This window comes from Sarcophilus harrisii, chromosome 1 (assembly GCF_902635505.1).
Source record: "Sarcophilus harrisii chromosome 1, mSarHar1.11, whole genome shotgun sequence".
In the NCBI taxonomy this organism is placed as follows: domain Eukaryota; kingdom Metazoa; phylum Chordata; class Mammalia; order Dasyuromorphia; family Dasyuridae; genus Sarcophilus; species Sarcophilus harrisii.
In genome coordinates, this window is record NC_045426.1 from 579325376 (window position 1) to 579345420 (window position 20045).

Here is a 20045-nt window from a genome sequence, read left to right on the forward strand (position 1 = left end):
AGCTGATTGTTAAACATTTACTAGAAGACAGCTGTTGTCATTTCACTCAATCTCTCTTTTCCTTCAAGCCTAAGCTCTATCCCCATAGGAGTTCTCTCCCCTCCCATTCCTAACTGTCTTCTATTTAACTGCCTCATATGGATTGTAAGTTTATTTTTACAGATATCTATATGTGTACAAAGGATAACTAAAGCATAGATTTAGAATTGGAAAGGACATTAGAGGCAACCAGATCCAATTCCCTCATTTTATAGATATGGAACCCGAAACACAGAAAGATTAAGTGACAAGGCCAGCATTACATAGTGAGTAAATTATCTGAGCTAGAGCCAAACTGAAATATTTGTGGTTCCAAGTCTGGTGCCCTATTTACCCATGTTTCCATTACACATTGTCTCCCAAATGAATATAAGTTCCTTGTGAGCAGGGATTACTTTGGGCTTTTTTTTGTTTGTATACTCTTTGATACAAAATGAAATAATAGTTATAATGTGCTTAGCCCAGTTCCTGGCACATAGTAGTCACTTTATAAATACTTGTTCCCTCTCCATCTTTGCATCCTGTAGCAGATGGGAGAGTAGGCATCTTTATTTTCTTCCTTCTTTCTCTCTCCCTCTCTTCTTCCCTCCCTTCCTTTTTTCTTCCCTTCCCCTCTTCTTTTTCTTTCTTTCCTTCTCTCTCTGACTTTCTCTTTCTCTTACTTTCTCTCCCTCTCTCTTTTTTCTCTTTCCCTCCCCCATTCTTCCCTTTCTTTCTTTCTTTAATTCAAGGGTCTGTAAAAAATTAATTTTCATTTTCATTTCATTCAACATTAAGCAAATGATAACAGTTCTTTCTAAAGTCCCAGGAAGAATATAATGGCCAAGTCATAAGACATCCTAAAGATCCCCTGTCCAAGCCTCTCTCACTTTACAGATGAGGGACCTGAGAGATCTCCTGGAAGTCATTTGACTAGCCTAAAGTCGCAAAGCAGAAACTGGTTCATAGTTTGATTCAAGTCCCTGCTTTCCCTTCCATAGGTTTTCCCTAAAAAAGAAGAAAACCATATGGTTCTAGCCTAGTTTTCTTAAGTGTTAAAAAAAGAAGAAAAAATGGAAACCCATGTGGTCTGCAAATGAATGCTTTCCAAAGAATCTTCATACCCTGCATAAACTCCCAGAAGGATGGGCTGGGAAGGAAACTGAAGCAATAAGTTTACAGGAAGTAAAACCATTAAAATACAAGAATATTTTTCATACCTGTATGTTGAGTGAAATGCTGATGATTAAGTTTCCTGTAACTGCCAGCAATACACCAAAGAGGTGAGTCTGTAAAACAGTTTTAAGAAAAATGATAACCTTTGTAAGAGTTCTTCCAAAAAAGGTTAATCAATTCAGGCTTTAAATATGAATGCAAGTTCTGCTATCATCATTTAGTTTTAAAAATTAGCATTAACCAAGTCATATATTGAAGTTTCTAGATATTTGTCTTGTGTAATGAAACCATAAAATGAGCTCCTAACTTCCATTTTATATCTTAGGTTATCCAATGCCCAAGTCCATACTTCCATGCTGATTGTCGCATAGATATGAGAGGTTTTCTCTCCTCCCCTATGTCTTGGAGAATCCTTAGTTTCTTTCAAGACTTAGCACAAGTGATGCTTCAAAGAGTTTAAATGATTTGTCTGGCAGGAAAAGATAATGATAAATGTTGGAGGGAATATGGGAAAACTGAAACTCTAATGCATTGTTAGTGGAGCTGTGAACTGATCCAACCATTCTGGAGAGCAATTTGGAACTATGCCCAAAGGATTATAAAACTGCATACCTTTTGATCTGGCAGTCTCACTACTGGCTCTGTATCCCAAAGAGGGAAAAGGACTCAGATGTGCAAAAATGTTTGTAGCAGCTCTTTTTGTAGTGGCAAAAAACTGGAGACTGAGTGGATATTCATCAATTGGGGAATCAATAAGTTATGGTATATGAATGTAATGGGATATTATTGTTCCATAAGAAATGATGAGCAGGTTGATTTCAGTTTAAAAGCCTGGAAAGACTTACATGAATTGATGGTGAGTGAAGTGAGCAGAACCAGGAGAACATGTACATAGTAACAACAAGATTATGTGATGACCAACTGTAAGGGGCTTGGCTCCTTTCAGCAATGAGGTGATTCAATGCAGTTTCAATAGATTTGTGATGGAAAGTGTCATCCACAGCCAGAGAGAGGACAGTGGGAACTGAATGTGGATCAAAGCATGGTATTTTCACCTTTTTGTTTTGGTTGCTATTGTTTCTTTATTTTTTCCTTTCTTATTTTCCCCTTTTGATCTGATTTTTTTTTTTTTTGCACAGCATAATGAATATGGAAATATATTTAGAAGAACTGCACATGTTTAACTTATATCAGATTGCTTACTCTTGAGGGGGAAGGAGAAAGAGAGAGAAATTTGTAACACAAAGATTTTGCAAAGGTGAATGTTAAAAACTATTGTATATGTATTTGAAAAAATAAAATTCTATTTTATAAATAGTTTGTCTGGGATTATTCAGCAAATAGTGCCTGAGGTTGGGTTTGAACTCAAGCTATCCTGACTCCAAGACGAGTATTCATTCTCATTCACTCCTGATGAATAACAGAATTTCAAACATGTAAGAGACCTCTCAGGCTATCTAGACCAATCTTTCTTTGAACAATTACTTCTATACCATGCCAAAAAAGTGGCCTTCTAACCTCTACTTGGAAGACTCCCAAGGAAGTAAAAATCTACCACTTCCTGAAGTTGGATTGTTATAGTTTAGGAAGTTTTTCTTTCCAGTAACCTCAAATTTGTTTCTATTCAGCTTAGTCTAATTTCTGCTCCATATGATGGCTCTTTAAACACTTGAAAACAATTATTATTTTCTTTTTTGGGAGAGTTGGAGTTACATGACTTGCCTAGAATCACACAGCTTAGTAGGTATCTGAGGTAGGATTTGAACTTCAATTCTCCTGATTCCAAAGCCTGGTGATCTATCTACTACACCACCTAAATGTCCAACAATTTATCATTTTCAAGTGCTAAGCTTAGAGTCAGGAAGACCTAAATTCAAGTCCTGCATCTAACACTCACTATATGACTATTGCAATTCACTTAACCTCTGTTCACCTCACTTTCCTCGTCTGTAAAATGAGGATAATAATAGCATCTATCAAAATTGTTGTGAGAATGAAAGCGATAATAATTGTAAAGCATTTAGCACAGGGCCTGGCACATAAGTGCTATATAAATGTTAGCTATTATTTTTATTCCTATCCCACCTCCCAGTGCCAAAATGCATTACTGTCTCAATTATTCTCTTCTTTTTATTGGCTTTGTTTCCTAACAATTTTTAAACTTTAAAAATTTATTTATTTTATTTTTAACTTATGGAATAAAACAAGCATTTCCATAACATAATATTTTTTTTATTTTTTTATTTAATAGCCTTTTATTTACAGGATATATGCACGGGTAACTTTACAGCATTAACAATTGCCAAACCTCTTGTTCCAATTTTTCACCTCTTACCCCCCCCCACCCCTCCCCTAGGTGGCAGGATGACCAGTAGATGTTAAATACATTAAAATATAAATTAGATACACAATAAGTATACATGACCAAAACGTTATTTTGCTGTACAAAAAGAATCAGACTCTGAAATATTGTACAATTAGCTTGTGAAGGAAATCAAAAATGCATGTGTGCATAAATATAGGGATTGGGAATTCAATGTAATGGTTTTTAGTCATTTCCCAGAGTTCTTTTTCTGGGCATAGCTGGTTCAGTTCATTCCTGCTCCATTGGAAATGATTTGGTTGATCTCGTTGCTGAGGATGGTCTGGTCCATCAGAATTGGTCATCATATAGTATTGTTGTTGAAGTATATAATGATCTCCTGGTCCTGCTCATTTCACTCAGCATCAGTTCGTGTAAGTCTCTCCAGGCCTTTCTGAAATCATCCTGTTGGTCATTTCTTACAGAACAGTAATATTCCATAATATTCATATACCACTATTTATTCAGCCATTCTCCAACTGATGGACATCCATTCAGTTTCCAGTTTTTAGCCACTACAAAAAGGGCTGCCACAAACATTCGTGCACATACAGGTCCCTTTCCCTTCTTTATAATCTCTTTGGGATATAAGCCCAGTAGTAACACTGCTGGACCAAAGGGTATGCATAGTTTGATAACTTTTTGAGCATAGTTCCAAACTACTCTCCAAAATGGTTGGATTCGTTCACAACTCCACCAACAATGCATCAATGTCCCAGTTTTCCCGCATCCCCTCCAACAATCATCATTATTTTTTCCTGTCATCTTAGCCAATCTGACAGGTGTGTAGTGGTATCTTAGAGTTGTCTTAATTTGCATTTCTCTGATTAATAATGACTTGGAGCATCTTTTCATATGCATAGTATATTTTTAAAAAGATGATTTTATAACTTGCTATTCCTTTTAAATACATAATCAGGTTATCATGTAAATTTCTTTTTTCTCCTTTTTTTCTTCCCTCCCCCTCCTTTACTCTACCCTAGAGATGGCTACCATTAGTCTACCATTAGTGTTTCCTTATCCTGATGGATGCTTTTTGAAGGCAATGCCAATTTCATTTACTTGTCTGTTCCCCTCCCATCTCCAGCACAATTCTAGAAAAAGAGTAGATGCACAATTGAGGTACTCTAAAGGGAGAAAGTCTCTAAAAACAACTTACATATTACCCACAGATTGAATAATAGACAAAACATTTAGAGGGAATTATGTACTCTTTGTATCTTAGAAGGGCATATTTGTTGCTATACTTAATGACTGTGATAGAAACACTGGGAGAGTGAATCAATATTCTACTTGTATAAATGCCCATGGATATAATCTTTCTGTTTTCTCCCTTCCACCAAACATATTTTCTTGAAATATTAAAGAGCTCATTGAGTTTCAAAGGTGGATTATTATAACTACAGCAAATTCTTTCCACAATGCAGCACATCTTGGAAGATTTTAAGGCTTTGTTACATAGATATGAAAAATAGGGCAGAATAGAAAAATGAAGACCCTTTTGTTAGCAGATATATAATACCTACAGTCTTTATTCAGATGAAAATTCCTTCTCCTAATGGAGGATCTTGGCATTAATTTTGACTTTTATTTCTCACTGGGTACTATTGTATTAGACAACATTGCAGACTAAAGCATAATTTGCATATGTCATTTGCATGTTTTCTATTTCCAGTGCAGTGCATTTGCCAGGAATATTTTTTTTTTTAAATTAAGGCCCCAATGATGAAGGGATTTGTATTGAACACAAAGTACATAATATTGAATGGATAATTATGGAGATCTTGTATAATTATAAAATTAAAATGATGAGTGGAAAAAATTTACTTTAAAAACCCTTAACTCACTCATCAAGCAGTTGTAATGGTATTAGACAGGGCTGGCCTTACTTGATAGATGGTTATTGTGAAGATGAAAGAGAATGCTGTCTTGGTCCCAAGTATTCCATACCCAGATGCTCTGGGACAAAATGATTTTTAGTATTAGAGATTCATTCTTTTGAGTTGAATAGTGCCCTCTCCATAGGTCTCCTTTAAAACCACAGATAGATGCTCTTGGAGAGGATGACATTGAATCAGTGGCCCCAAATAATGAAAAAAGTGCAGTGGCCAATGAGTCAGTTAGGAAATCTTGGGTCTAGTCAGTGCGGCCGATGATTTCCTATGGGACCCTGAATAAGTCAATTAAACTTTTTGGGTCAGAGTATTCCCACCTGCAAAATGAGGACTTTATGCAGATTATCACAAAGACCTATTCCAGCCCTAAATTCAAAATCACTTTAATGTAAATTAGTGTATGAAGATGACAGAAGCAAAACCATAAAAAGAATGCCTGTCTAATAGCACCCAAATTTAGAGGAGAGTATTTCAGGTTCTTTGTTGTTCAAGGTGTCGTGTCTGATTCTGTGTGAACTCTTTTGAGGTTTTCTTGGCAAAGTTACCAGAATGATTTGTCATTTCCTTCCCAGAATCACATGACTAGTAAGTACCTGAAGCTAGATTTGAACTCAGGAAGATGAATCTTTCTTTTCAGCCATTGCACTGTGTCTACTTCACCAACTAGCCCTAGTATTTCAGCTATGTAGTGACTGGTTAGCCCTAGCAATCACATTCCACAGGATTTCTCCCCAGCTGATTCCATCCACCCCATTTTAATTTACCTTAATAGGATGATTCGAAAGTACATTTTTTTCCTGCTTTTGTCCTAAGGTATAAAAATGGCTAGTTTATGGCTCTAACTAGAGAGTCCATATGGGCAATTAGGTCATGTAATGGATAGAATGCTGTGGATAGAATTCAATCCAGACTCAGACAATAGCCATGTGATCCCAGGCAGGCCATTAAACCATTTTTGCCTCTGTTTCCTCATCTGTAAAATGAACTGGAGAAGGAAATGACAAATCACTTTAGTATCTTTGCCAAGAAAACCACACCAGTCAGACATGACTGAAACAATTGAACAACAAAGAGGGTCTATGACTGAGGAAGAAGCAGAAAGAATAAAAGGGGATAAAGAGACACAGAGCATGTCCCTGAAGATAACCACTATTTTACTTTGTTGTCAGGGGCTGTATCTTTCTCTAAATATATAAAGAACTTAAAAAAAAAAAAAAGAAAGGGTTTCAACAGACCTTGGCTGAGTAGAAATGATAGAGCAACTGTTTCAAATATCTAAGGATTCTTATCAACTAGTGTTGACAGGACAGTATCAAACAACTGGTCTCACTATCTTTTTTCCACTGAATTACTGAAATGCCTACTTGGTCTCCTGTATGTTGGATTTTATGACATACGGCTGTAAGCACTTCCTCCTCCCTCCTCATAGGTAAAGTGTTGCCAAATCGTTGTGTACTTCATAAAAATATATTGGGGGTGGGGGAAAATCCCTTTTATACTCTTCAGATTCCAAGAGTGCTAATCTTGGAATTTATATATGATAACCAAAAAAAGATGGAAAGAATATTCTTGTAGGATTGCAGATGCAATTCTTTGCCATTTCATCACTTTTCTTATTCAGGGAGCCACTTAAATATTGGTAGAGGAGGCTATTTGGGACTTCTAAATCAGTAATGTCAAAAGGATACTATCAAAAATTGAATTCCTTTTAATGTCACTATGTGGCATTGCTAATACCAGTCAGGAAGTCTTAGGTTCAAATCTTACCTCTGACAATATTCTGGCTGTGTGGCAAATTGATTAACCTCTTGGTACTCTAGGCAACTTTGCAGAGAAGGTACCAACTTACGTCTTTGAAGGAAGTTCTTCACATGGGAATTCCCTATGATGAGCACAATCTCTTTCTAATTTCTAGATTAGTTCTAATCTCTTTCTTAATTTTACCATTGTCTTTGTTTACCAGTTATCCTCCTACATGATTTATTTTGATTACTAAAATAAACTTCATTATATGCAGCAGCTGACACTTATATAGTACATACATACATTCATACATACGTGTACATACACACAGTACATGTAGTATCATTATGTGTCTTACAAGCCCTTTTCTTAGAAACAGCCCTATTAGGCAAGAAATACAAGAATGATTATCCCCTTTTATTATCACATCTTTCCTATTTTTTTATTATATAGCTTTTTATTTACAAGGCATATGCATGGGTAATTTTTCAGCATGGACAATTGCAAAACCTTTTGTTCCAATTTTTCCCCTCCTTCTCCCTACTCCCTCCCATACATGGGGATGGCAGGTAGACCCATACATGTTAAATATGTTAAAGTATATGTTAGATATAATACATGTATACATATCTATACAGTTATTTTGCTGCACAAGGAGAATCAGACTTTGAAATAATATACAATTAACCTGTGAAGGAAATCAAAAATGCAAGTGAACAAAAAAAGAGTGATTCGAAATGCTATGTAGTGGTTCACACTCATTTCCCAAAGTTTTTTTCGCTGGGTATAGCTGGTTCTATTCATTATTGAACAAATGGAACTTATTTGGTTCATCTTATCGTTGAAGAGAGCCACATCCATCAGAACTGATCATCATATAGTGTTGTGGTATATTATCATCTCCTGGTCCTTCTCATTTCACTCATCATCAGTTCATGTAAGTCTCTCCAGGCCCTTCTGAAATCTTCCTGCTGGTCATTTCTTATAGAACAATAATATTCCATAACATTCATATAATACAATTTATTCAGTCATTCTCCAATTGATGTGCATCCTCTCAGATCTTTCCTATTTTTTTAGAAGAAGTTGAGACTCATAGAAATTAAGAGATTTGCCTGTGGTCATCTGTCTGGTTAGTGGAAAATTGGGACTTGAAGCAAGTATCCTGAACCACAAAAATCCATATAGTTTTTCCCACAGTTCCAAGATATGTTGATCATATAATAAAGGTTGGAGTCAAGACTCAAACACAAGTCTTCTGCTCTAAGCCTAATGCTCTTTTTATTATACCACATTTCATTAGTCTTTCCTGAAGTCAGAATTAAATATAAAGAATTTATTTTTCCTAGTACCCAAATTAGGCAAAAGTAAAATTCTTCCAGTAAATAGTCAAGTGCTCCACTGGCACTCTCAAATACCAGAGAAAAAAGGAAAGCATAGAATACACTAGTAGATATTATATGGTGTCAAAATTATGGGTAAGAGAGGGCAGGGGCAAGAGTTATAGAGTTTAGATAGATAAGGATAGGTTGCAATAAGTAACACTGGAGGAAACTTCCAAATCACTGAGATCACAGATCCAATTGAGTTGTACTTGAGCTCTGTTCTGCTTAATACCAGATAATTATAAACACGGGCTAATTAAGAAATGATGACTCTATTTGTTCTTAACAGAAATGACTTCTTTTAATCATGTTTAACTTCACTATCATTAACTTCTCATCAGAATTTTCATGCTCATAATTAGGATTAGGAAAGGACATTAAGTGTCCAGTGTTCTACTTAAGAAGGCTTTCATTCCAGAAGTAGTGTACAGTAAATATAGATCCACACAGATGGAAGAGATCTCAGTATATATCAAATTCAACCCTATTTGAATCAGAATCACCACTGCAATATCTTTATCTTTGCTTTGACATCTTATGAGAGGGCATCCATTCCCTCCCAAGGTAGCTTTAAATACTGAGATGTTTTTCTTCATATCCAACTTAAATCCATCTCTATGCAATTTCTACATATCATTGCCCTTGGGAACCAAGCAGAACAAGTTTTCCATAAGATAACTTTTCAAGGTGCTCCAAATCACTATTGATCAGAGAGGAAATACAAATTAAGACAACTCTGAAATAACACTACACACCTGTCAGATTGGCTAAAATGACAGGAAAAGATAATGACAAATATTGGAGGGGATATAGGAAAACTGGGACACTACTACATTGTTGATGGAACTGTGAATGGCTCCAGCAGTTGTGGAGAGCAATTTGGAACTATGCTCAAAAAGTTATCAAACTGTGCATACCATTTGACCTAGCAGTGATTCTACTGGGCTTATAACCCAAAGAGATCTTAAAGGAGGGAAGGGGACCCACATATGCAAAAATGCTTGTGGCAGCCCTTTTTGTAGTAGCAAGGAACTGAAAACTGAGTGGATGTCCATCTATTGGAGAATGGCTGAATAAGTTATGGTATATGAATGTTATGGAGTATTATTGTTCTATAAGAAACGATCAGCAGGATGATTTCAAAGAGGCTTGGAGAGACTTACATGACCTGATGCTGAGTGAAATGAGCAGAACCAAGAGATCATTATACACAGCAACAACAAGAATATACAATGACCAATTCTGATGGACGTGGCTCTCTTCAACAATGAGATGATTCAAACCAATTCCAATTGTTCAGTGATGAAGAGAGCCATCTGTACACAGAGAGAGAACTGTGGAAACTGAGTATGGACCACAACATAGCATTCTTAATCTTTCTCTGGTTTGCTTGCATTTTGTTTTCTTTCTCAGTTTTTTCCCCTTCTTGATCCAATTTTTCTTGTGCAGCAAGATAACTGTAGAAATATGCATACATATATTGGATTTAACATATATTTTAACATATTTAACATGTATTGAACTAACTGCCATCTTGAGGAGGGGGGGGGAAGGAGGGGATAATTTGGAACAGAAGGCTTTGCAAAGGTCAGTGTTGAAAAATTACTCATGTATATGTTTTGTAAATAAAAAGCTTTAATAAATGAAAAATAAAAGAAGAAAAAAAAGACAACTGTCTAAATGTTTTTCCTAACTATGCAAAACACTACTAGTATTTTCAGCTGGTCCTGATATAGCATGGTCTCAAGGCCCTTCATCATGTTCATTTCACTCCTCTGGACACTCTTCAGTTTATCAATACTCTTTCTGAAACTAGAACTGAAAACTATACTCCAACTGGCATTCTGACCAGGATAGAACACATCAAAACTACCACCTTTCTGATTTTAGGTCTTAGCTCTCTCTTAATGTAGCCTAGAATTGCATTGGGTTTTTTGGTTACTGTTTCTATGAATTAAATATGAGCTTGAAATCCACTAAAAGTCCTCATTTCTTTTGAATAAGTTTTTTTAAAGACATGTCAGACTATACTTGTGAAATTAAATTTTTGGACTCAAATATAATAATCCACAATAAATATCATCTTAATTGTTGTTGTTCAATTGTGCCTGTTTCTTTGTAACTCTGTCTCCCAGCACGCTAATACTATCCATGGGGTTTTCTGGGCAAAGATACTTGAGTGATTTTTTAGTTGCTTCTCCAGTAGATTAAGACAAACAGAGGTTAAGTGACTAGCCTAGTCAGCTAGTTTAGTAAGTCTAAGGTCACATTTAAACTTAGTTCTTCCTGACCCCAGACTTAGCACTCTATTCACTGAACCATATAACTTGTCTCTTATCATTTTTAATGAATTTAGTCTAATGTTTTAGCCTATTTAGTCTTTTTGAATACTGACTCTGCTATATTCTGTATTATCACTTTCCAACTATATATCATCTGCAAATTTGATGAGCATGCCACATATATCTTTTTAAAAATTTAACTTAAATTTAATTTTTTAATATATGAAATAAAGCAAGATTTCCAAAACATAGTATAGTAAGAAAAGATGCTTGCTGCAAATATATTATGTACAACTTGCTATAAATATATAATAAAGTTATTATGTAAATTTGTTTTTTTTTTCTTTCCACCACTCCTTGCACTAGAGATTGGTACCAAAATACAAATATGTATATATGTGTAAAGTTATTCTCTATTTACTATTGTTTACTTCAGTTCTTTCTCTGATAAAAATATTAAACTAATAAAAATATTAAACAGCACGAGCCTAAAACAAAAATTTCTTAAGTTCTCTACAAGGTTTCCAAGTTGACATTAAACAATAAATTGTGTCCAGCATTCCATCCTGTATAATAAACTGTAGTTTAGTATATATAATATACTCTAATATACTATATAATATACTATATAGTATAATAAAATTATACTATCACTCAGCTCATATTTCTCCATAATTTCTATTAGAGTGGTATGATAGGCTTCAGAGTTTCAGAAGCTGCCATTTTGTCTAATCCACATGTAAAAGAAGTCCTCACTATGGCATACCTGACAAGTGATCCTATAATCTCTGTCTAGGGACCTTCAAGGAATGAGCCCATAGCCTCTCAAGGCAGGTCATTCCATTTTTGAAATTGTTCTAATTGTTAGGAAGACTTTCCTGACATCAAATTGGCCTCTTTGCAACTTCTACCCACTGTTACAGGGTTGGCCTGCCACAGACAAAAATAATAAATTTTACTCCTTCTCCATATGATAGTTCTTCAGATACTTGAAAACAGCTTTGATAAGCCTCTGAGTCTCCTCTTCTGCTCAAACTTGCCAAGTTCCTTAAACTAAACTTCATAAGTCATGGATTCAAGATTCTTCATGATTCCTCTTGCCCTCCTCTAGACACTGTCTAATTTATCAATGTCCTTAAACCATGATACCCAGAATTGGACACAATGCTCCATATGAGATAAAGCACAAGAGATATTCACCTTCCTATTCTTAGAAGTTCTGCTTCTCTTAATGCATCCAAACACTGAAAAATTTTTGGCTGCTATATCACACTGATGATTTAAATTGAGCTCTCAGTCTCTAAAACAATCATATCCTTTTCACAACAACTCCTTTCTCACTATGCCTTTCTCATCTTATGCTTGTGAAGGTTTTTTTTATTTAAATGCAAAGCTTTATCTCCATAAAATTTCATCTTATTAAATTCAACCCAATCTTCTAGCCTATAAAGATTTTCTGAATCCTGACTCACTATTCACTATGATAGCTATCTCTTCCAGCTCTATGTCACCTTCTTATTTGCTGAGCAAACATATCTTCATTCAGCAGTTGGTAAAAATTTTAACTATTTCAGAGCCAGTAAACACAGAACCCTGGAGTACTTCACTGAGTCTTCTTGCCCATTTATATTGAAACATTGAAGACTTGTCTTTGAGTATGGCTATCCAATAGATTATGAATTTATCTCATTGTATCATTATCTAATCAATACTTCACCAGTTTTTCTACAAGAATAATATGAAATATTTTATAGAACATTCTCCCCAAATCTATCTAAACTATATTTATAGCATCCCACTCATCTATTTCTTTAGTAACCATGTCAAAGTAAGGAAATGAAATTAGTCTGACATAACTTTTTCTCAATAAAGTCATGATATTGCTTTGTGATCTGTTTCTCTTTCTAGATATTTGACAAGTATGTCTTAAAAATCTATTCTAATATTTTCCTAAGAATCAAAATCAATCTTACTGACTTATAGTTTGTAGGCTATTCTTTTTTTCCTTTTTTGGGGAGAAAAATCAGGCCATTTATTTCTCCAGTCTTATGGTATCTCTCATTTCCATGATCTTTTCAATATTGCCACCTAGTTCAGCAATCACATCTGCAAACTGGTGACCTCATATCCCATGAAAGTAATTTATAGATGAGTAAACTAAGGTCTAGAGGAATTAAACACCTTACCCAAAGTCACATAGGTAGAAAGAACGAGAACTTGGATTTGAATCTACATCCTCTGACTCCAAACCCAGGGCTTCTTTGAGTATATCACATATCACTTTATGATAATGATGTGACTTAAATTTGATCTAATTTATTTTACTAGTTAACAGAGCCATAAATAAGTCAAGATTTACATTATTATCAGTGATTGTTTTTAAAAATTCTTTAGTGGTTTTTTCAGGATCTTTTTTAATCTTTTACTTTACTAATCACCTGGGTTTTAGTCTGGGCTATGCCAATAATGCATTATATAACCTTGGCTCCCCTGTGTATCCAAGAAGCTGAAACATGTACAGCAGCCACATCTGGGTAAAACCATCTCAGCAGTCAGGTTAACCCAGTTCTCAAACCTGTTAGTGAGTTAGGGGGATACCCACTCCAAGTATATGAAGACTTCCCCCAATGGCACTAAGGGAATAATTTGTTCCAAAGGCTATGAAGGGGGCAGATGGTACAGTGGATACAGCCTTTGCCTTGGAGTCAGGAAGACCTGAGTTCAAAACTGGTCTCAGATACTTAATACTTACTATCTGTGTGACTCTGGGCAAGTCACTTAACACCCAACTGCTTTACTAAAAAACAACAGCCCAAAAGCCACGAAGGCAGTGAAAGCAGATACTATAGAGCACATATAGCTTGGTCAGACATCAAAGATGCCAAAGTCATCCACCACATCCTCGGCCATTGCCAGTCATCTTGACTTTTTTCTTGTTACCAGACTTCAATAACTCTGGAGAGAGTAAAACTGATGTCTTTGTTAGCACTGCCTCACTTAAATCCTATTCATTGGCAAGCCCTCATTTTTGGTCCTCTTTGAAAACAAAGAACAAATGATAAATCTGTCAATACTACTTCCTTATTGATCTGTTATGAATTCCATTAGTCATTTTAATTCTATCATTTCCAGGATCAAGTTCATGCTCCTTTGCAGAGAAAAGAGAAAGAGAAAAGGAATGAGCATCTCTGTTGTTAGTTATTAATGTTCCATCTATCCCAGGCAGATGTCCAATACCTTCTTGAATTCTCTTTATGCTAATATACTTAAAAAAAAAAAACCTTTCCCCTTGACATCCTCAGCTCATTCTGAGCTTTAGCATTCTTGAATCTATTTATGTAGGATCACATCATCCATATTTCTGTCTTCATTTTTGTTAGCTGGCTGTTCTATATCTTTTCTTTCTATACATTGGAGTCTATACTTTCTATACATTAAGAAAAATCTAATTTGGTTGGTATAGTCCCTGTGCACACACACCAGTCATCAATTTTGACAAAGACATTCCTAAATAAACTATCCAATCTACTGGTCATGTCAAAAAAAGAAATAAGATCAATCTTGCATGACAAAGAGAAAGCTCTTTGAAATCACTGCTCCCAATTACATATCTTTAGTAGCTTTGACTGTGATAATTTTTTCTAAGAGTTAAGGTCAGGTTCACTGACCAAAAATTTGTAGACTTTGATGTCTCCTATTTAAACAACAACATGAAATAATAATAATAAAAAAAAACCAAGATACAATTCAGACCAAATTTGAATGAAAGGAGGCATCCCATTTCCAACACACCTAGGGAAGAGAATAAGCATTTATATAGTGCCTACTATATGCCAGGAAATATGTTAAGTGGTGTTTTGTTTTTTAAAAATCTTATTGCATTTAAATTTACCTTACAAACTTAAAAGGTTCCATGAAAACTAGCAAATTATTACAGATGGGAAATGTGTTCAGAAAGGTTAAATGTCTTAGGATCATAGATTTAAAGCATAGATATTATCAGGTCTAACTCTTTCATTTTATAGATGAAGAAACTCATTACAGAACTACAAAGTAGATGCGATAAATATTCTTATTTTACAGTTGAAAAAAGTGAGTTTAAGTGACTTGCTCAGGTCTACTTAGACTACTGGGTCTAAGGCTGAATTTGAACTCATGTTCCCATGACTATATATCCAAAGTTCTACCCACTATGCTACAAGATGCCACTACATCTACTCCAGCAAAAAGCTGAAAATAGAAACAGACAAAATAACATTCAAGAAATCCAATGAGAAATTACTGTCATTTACTTCATCCACCTCAGCACTCCAAAAAAAAAAAAAAAAGTCAATCAGAGCCCAAGAGCCAGAGGAAAGGGGACTCATCAGAAAACCTAGCCCAGAACAGGCAAAGAAGAGTGATAACAGACTATGAGGCCTCTCCAGTTAAAAAATAACCATCATAATCTAGAATTATTTTATTCTATTTATTAAAAACAAACAGTAAGATAATTCAATCATGTGCTGTTGCTAATGAAATCACATTTGTATACAATTCAATCCCAGGAACTAGTGGGGATCAATTCAATTCTAGCAGCAATCTTACTAACAGTTTTTATTTTTTAAATAATAGATCTATGGGATTGTTTGTGAAGGCCTGCTAGTTTCCTCATCATATCATCTTTAAGCACAATCTAGAGACTTGTGTAGATAATACCTATAAAGATTTTATAGAGGGGACAGCCAGATGGACTACTAGATATGTGACCTCAGGCAAGTCACTTAACCCCAATTGCCCTTATTGGCCATAAGCTGCTGCTGCTGTTAATAATTTTATAGATGAGGAAATTGAGGCAGAGATTAAGTGACTTATCCAGGGTCACACAGCCAGTATAGTAATTGAGACTGGAGTTGAAATAACAGAAAGACAGGTCATGTGCTGCACAGGAATCCATGGGACATTAAAAGACCTAAAGGAAGGTCTTTAGGATAAGGGATAAATCTTTTATGGAAGATTTATGGGACAAGAATGGTTCAGGACAAAGTGAAAATAAACTAGAAACTTTATTATTGGCCAAAATAATAAATAATATATAATAATTATAATAACCACTGCTTTTTCTTTCTCTCCTTAACTTGTATATGTACAATTTGCAGAATCTACTTTTTTCCCCTTATAAAAATATGGGTGTAAGCTGCCTATATCCAGTTTTTCTTCTACAACTCATCAAAGAACCCTACAATCTAATGAAGGTTCTTTTGACACCTCTCTCTTTGCCATCCTTTGACTAATTCCATGGTAGTTCCATCCTCACAATTTGAGGATCTATCAATTTCTTGATAGAGAATCTGGGAACGAAATTTTCATTGAATGGTTCCATTTTTTTTTCTGTTTCACATTTATGTGACTCAACATAGCCTGACAATGAGCCTATCTTTTTCTTGTTCCATTTCTTGTCTATAACAGAGCTTAGGATGAAAGACTTAGGATTGGAAGACCCTTAGAAGTCATGAAATACAATCTTCTGATTTTCCAGGTGACAGATGAAGGAGGATGAGAGACATTAAGTGACCTGCTCAAGTTCATACAGATAATAATCAAAAAGAGATGAGATTTGAACTCCTGTTGACTAACTTCAAATACTGTTTTTTTCCACTGTCTTACAGTGCTTTTTTCTTGTCATTAGCATTTTCCATCATAGTTGTTGTTCTTGATTCTTTTTCCAAGTCATATACTCCTGTCAAAATTATACCCTTTCTACTCCTATTCTGTTGGTATTTTCCACATAAAACGGATTTATTGTGATATTTGAATAGTTTTTCATTCCCCATCATTTTCAATTCAATGCCTTCTTGGCCAGCTTAACAAATTTTTAGTTAGATAAATTCTTTGCAGTCCTGATGAGAAACATTATTCATAGACACAACCCACCATGTTGGGATATCATTCAGGAGTTCATAGGTTTAAAGTTGGAAGAAGCCTTGGAAGTTATTACTCATTTTACAAATGTGGAAATTTATATTCAGAGAGATTACATACAGTTAGTAAATATCTGGAGGGGGATTTGAATTTGGGTCTTCCTGATTCTAAGTCCAGTGCCTCATCCACTATATCATCTTCATAATGTCTCTCCACAGCTCTATTCTCTGATAACATCTACACAGTTAGCTCTTCATAAGCCACAATCTTCTTTTTCCTTAGAAGTTATGACCTTCAATTGGATGGAGAGGTAAAAATGGTACTTGTGTCCCCAGATCAACCTATTTTCCACCCAGGTCCTCCAAATCACTAAACAGAGAGTCTAGATTTTTTTCAGGCAGCATCTTTGGTTCTCATGTGAATCAGCAGAAGTGGGCAGTACATAATGGTTTGATAAGTCTTGACAAATTTCCAGTCACATCTCAGATAAATTCTCTGAGAAAATAATATGCCTCCTAAGCAGTCTTTTGAGATCTATATATGATGGCCTCCCAAGCTCTGAGCAAAGAATCTTTACCATTATGGAAGTCAAGCTCTTTAGATAATACTTTATAGATTCCCCCCTTTTCTTTAGGGAGGGGTGGGGTGAACAGAAGCATTCAGAGTTATGTGATTTTTCCAGGGTCACCCAGCTAGTAAGTGTCTGAAGTGGGATTTGAAGTCAGGTCCTCCTGATTCCAGAGATGGTACTTTAACCACTGTGCCGCCTCTCTGCCACTATGTGCCTTTAAAACAATTAGGACATTTGGCCTTCTGTAGTCCTGCAGGTACTTTACTGTTTCTTCATGAGATATCAAATATCACCAATTATGGCACGGTAATCACATTGGTTGTTTTTTTTTTTTTTTTCTTTTTCTAGTATCCAATGACATAGTTATTCTAAACAATTAGATACTCACTTAATATTTATCTAGGATATTAACTCTCCATTATACATTTTTATTTTGTCCCTTCCAATTCAGACATTTTTCTCATCAGTAGAATAACAAGCCAAAGAATAGGGGCAGGAAAGTGGTGCAATGACTGGAATGCTGAGCCAGGAGGTGGGAAGACCTGAGCTCAAACCTAGTCTCAGATATTTAATAGTCATGTGATCCTAAACAAATCACTTAACTTTAGCTTGTGTCATCTTTCTCATCTGTTAAATCTGTTCTCATCTCAGCACCTACCTCTTTAGGACTGTTGCTAGCACTGTTGAGCTAATATTTGAAAAGTTTTTAGCACAGTGCCTGGCACAAAATAGATGTGGTATAATTAGTATTACAAAATAAGAATTAAGCATTCTCCCATCTTTCTGCTTCCATTACTAGCTTCCCATCTACCACAGCAGCAGTTCAATCCCTTTAGTCTTTCATCTTTTTTCTTCCTTTAATAATTCAAAATATAATAATTATTTAATAATCCAGAATATAAAAACCATATTCCCCAAGCCTTTTCACTTTCCTCTCAGGAAGGGCAATACTCTCTCATTTACAATCTACCCATTTAAGAATTGTCTCTATCAGGAAAATAAATAGCCGAAAGTGTACAAATCTATAAAATAAGTATCCCTATCTTTATAACCTTCTGGAGGTCACAAGGAACTATTATCCTTTGTCACTGTCTCTGCAAGTTTCCCTAATAAACAACCAAGCCAAACTGCTAGTAGCCACTGGGAGCCTGAATACTGGTGGTTCCTGAGAATACTACCAATAAACAAGGGGTTCTTAACCTGGTTTCTTTTAGTAGATATTAGAAAGTCTATGAACTTAGATGGGGGAAAATAGTAGAAATTTATTTTCATTAACTTATGATTTTTGTTATAACTCTTTATATTTTATTTTATTCATTTAAAAATCTCATTATTGAAGGGGTCCTTAGGTTACACCTCAAAGACCCATAATCCAAAAAAAGGTTAATAAACCCTTCTCTAAATTAATTTCTCACCCTCTGCTAATCTGGGTTTACTTTCTTTTTCTTTTTTATTTAATAGCCTTTTATTTACAGGATATATACATGGGTAACTTTACAGCATTAATAATTGCCAAACCTCTTGTTCCAATTTTTCACCTCTTACCCCCCCCCCCCACCCCCTCCCCTAGATGGCAGGATGACTAGTAGATGTTAAATATATTAAAATATAAATTAGATACACAATAAGTATATCTGGGTTTACTTTCATACTTAATGGCTCTTATGATCTTTGGAGAAGAAAAGTTCTTTTCTATTTGTATATTCCAGCCACTCCTTTTGTTGAAACTGCCTAATTTTATTAAGTCACAACACTATTTACACACTAACTTGTTCTAGCTCTAGAAAATTCTGCCTCTCCACTTCTTAGGACTATCTATGCTTTTTGTCTTTACTCTGTGTCAGCTGGTTGAGAAGATCCTATTCTTGATCTGGTGCCATCTTGTTCTTAAACTATGCTACTCTCCTCTCCTCATTTTTCCCTTTTCTTTTCTATGTAGAGGAGATCCTCTTCCTATTACTACTTTTGAAGGTTTTTTCCCTAGACTTTATTCCCATCTTCCTTTTCCTGGCCTGCCACCTACAGCTCTGCAACTTTCCAATGTCACAGTCCTCAAAGGCCCACTATTTGGCAATAACTCAGTTAGACTTTGAAAGTGTGGAATTAAACTTTCATCCAGTGCAATTAAGTTTTTTAAATGATCAGCTGCGTTAAATTCCACAAGTTTCAACTAAACTGAAGACTTATAATTATCCCAGTATGATTTTAAAATGAAACAGGTACAATTAAGTATGTTTAAAATTAGGAGACAAGAGGAGGTTTTATATTTAGTAGGCAGCATTAGTACAATAGAAAGATGGATAGTTTGGGAGCCTTAAGACCTGGGTTCAAATCCCAGCTCCGCTATTCACTGCCAGTGTGACCTCAAGAAAATTACTTCTCTCAGGGCTTTAGTTTCCTCATCTGTAAAACAGACTTTGGATTAGATGATCTCTAAAGTCTCTTCTAATTATATATATATATATATATATATATATATATATATATATATATATATAAATTTAACCTAGTTTAAGCTTTGTAACATTGTAGAGACCTAACAGATACTTAACGAAGTCTTACAGTTTTATTGATTATTTGCAAAAGAATGCAAAATGATTGATAGCAATTACACCTGTGATTTCAGATGAAGGAATTCTCTCTGCCAAGTCAGGATAGCACCTTCTCTGAAACTTTTTTGGTTTATGACTAGGTAAAAGTCATAAAAGTTTT

At 35.1% G+C, this 20045-nt stretch overlaps 1 protein-coding gene across 1 annotated transcript in view; it reads right to left on the reverse strand.

The window, feature by feature from the left end:
- NIPAL2 (NIPA like domain containing 2) overlaps positions 1-20045 on the reverse strand; it is a 130399-nt gene that overhangs the window by 75809 nt on the left and 34545 nt on the right. The window contains exon 2 of the mRNA XM_003760280.3: positions 1239-1307. Within this exon, the coding sequence (XP_003760328.2) occupies positions 1239-1307 (69 nt within the window). The remainder of the gene's footprint in view (positions 1-1238; positions 1308-20045) is intronic.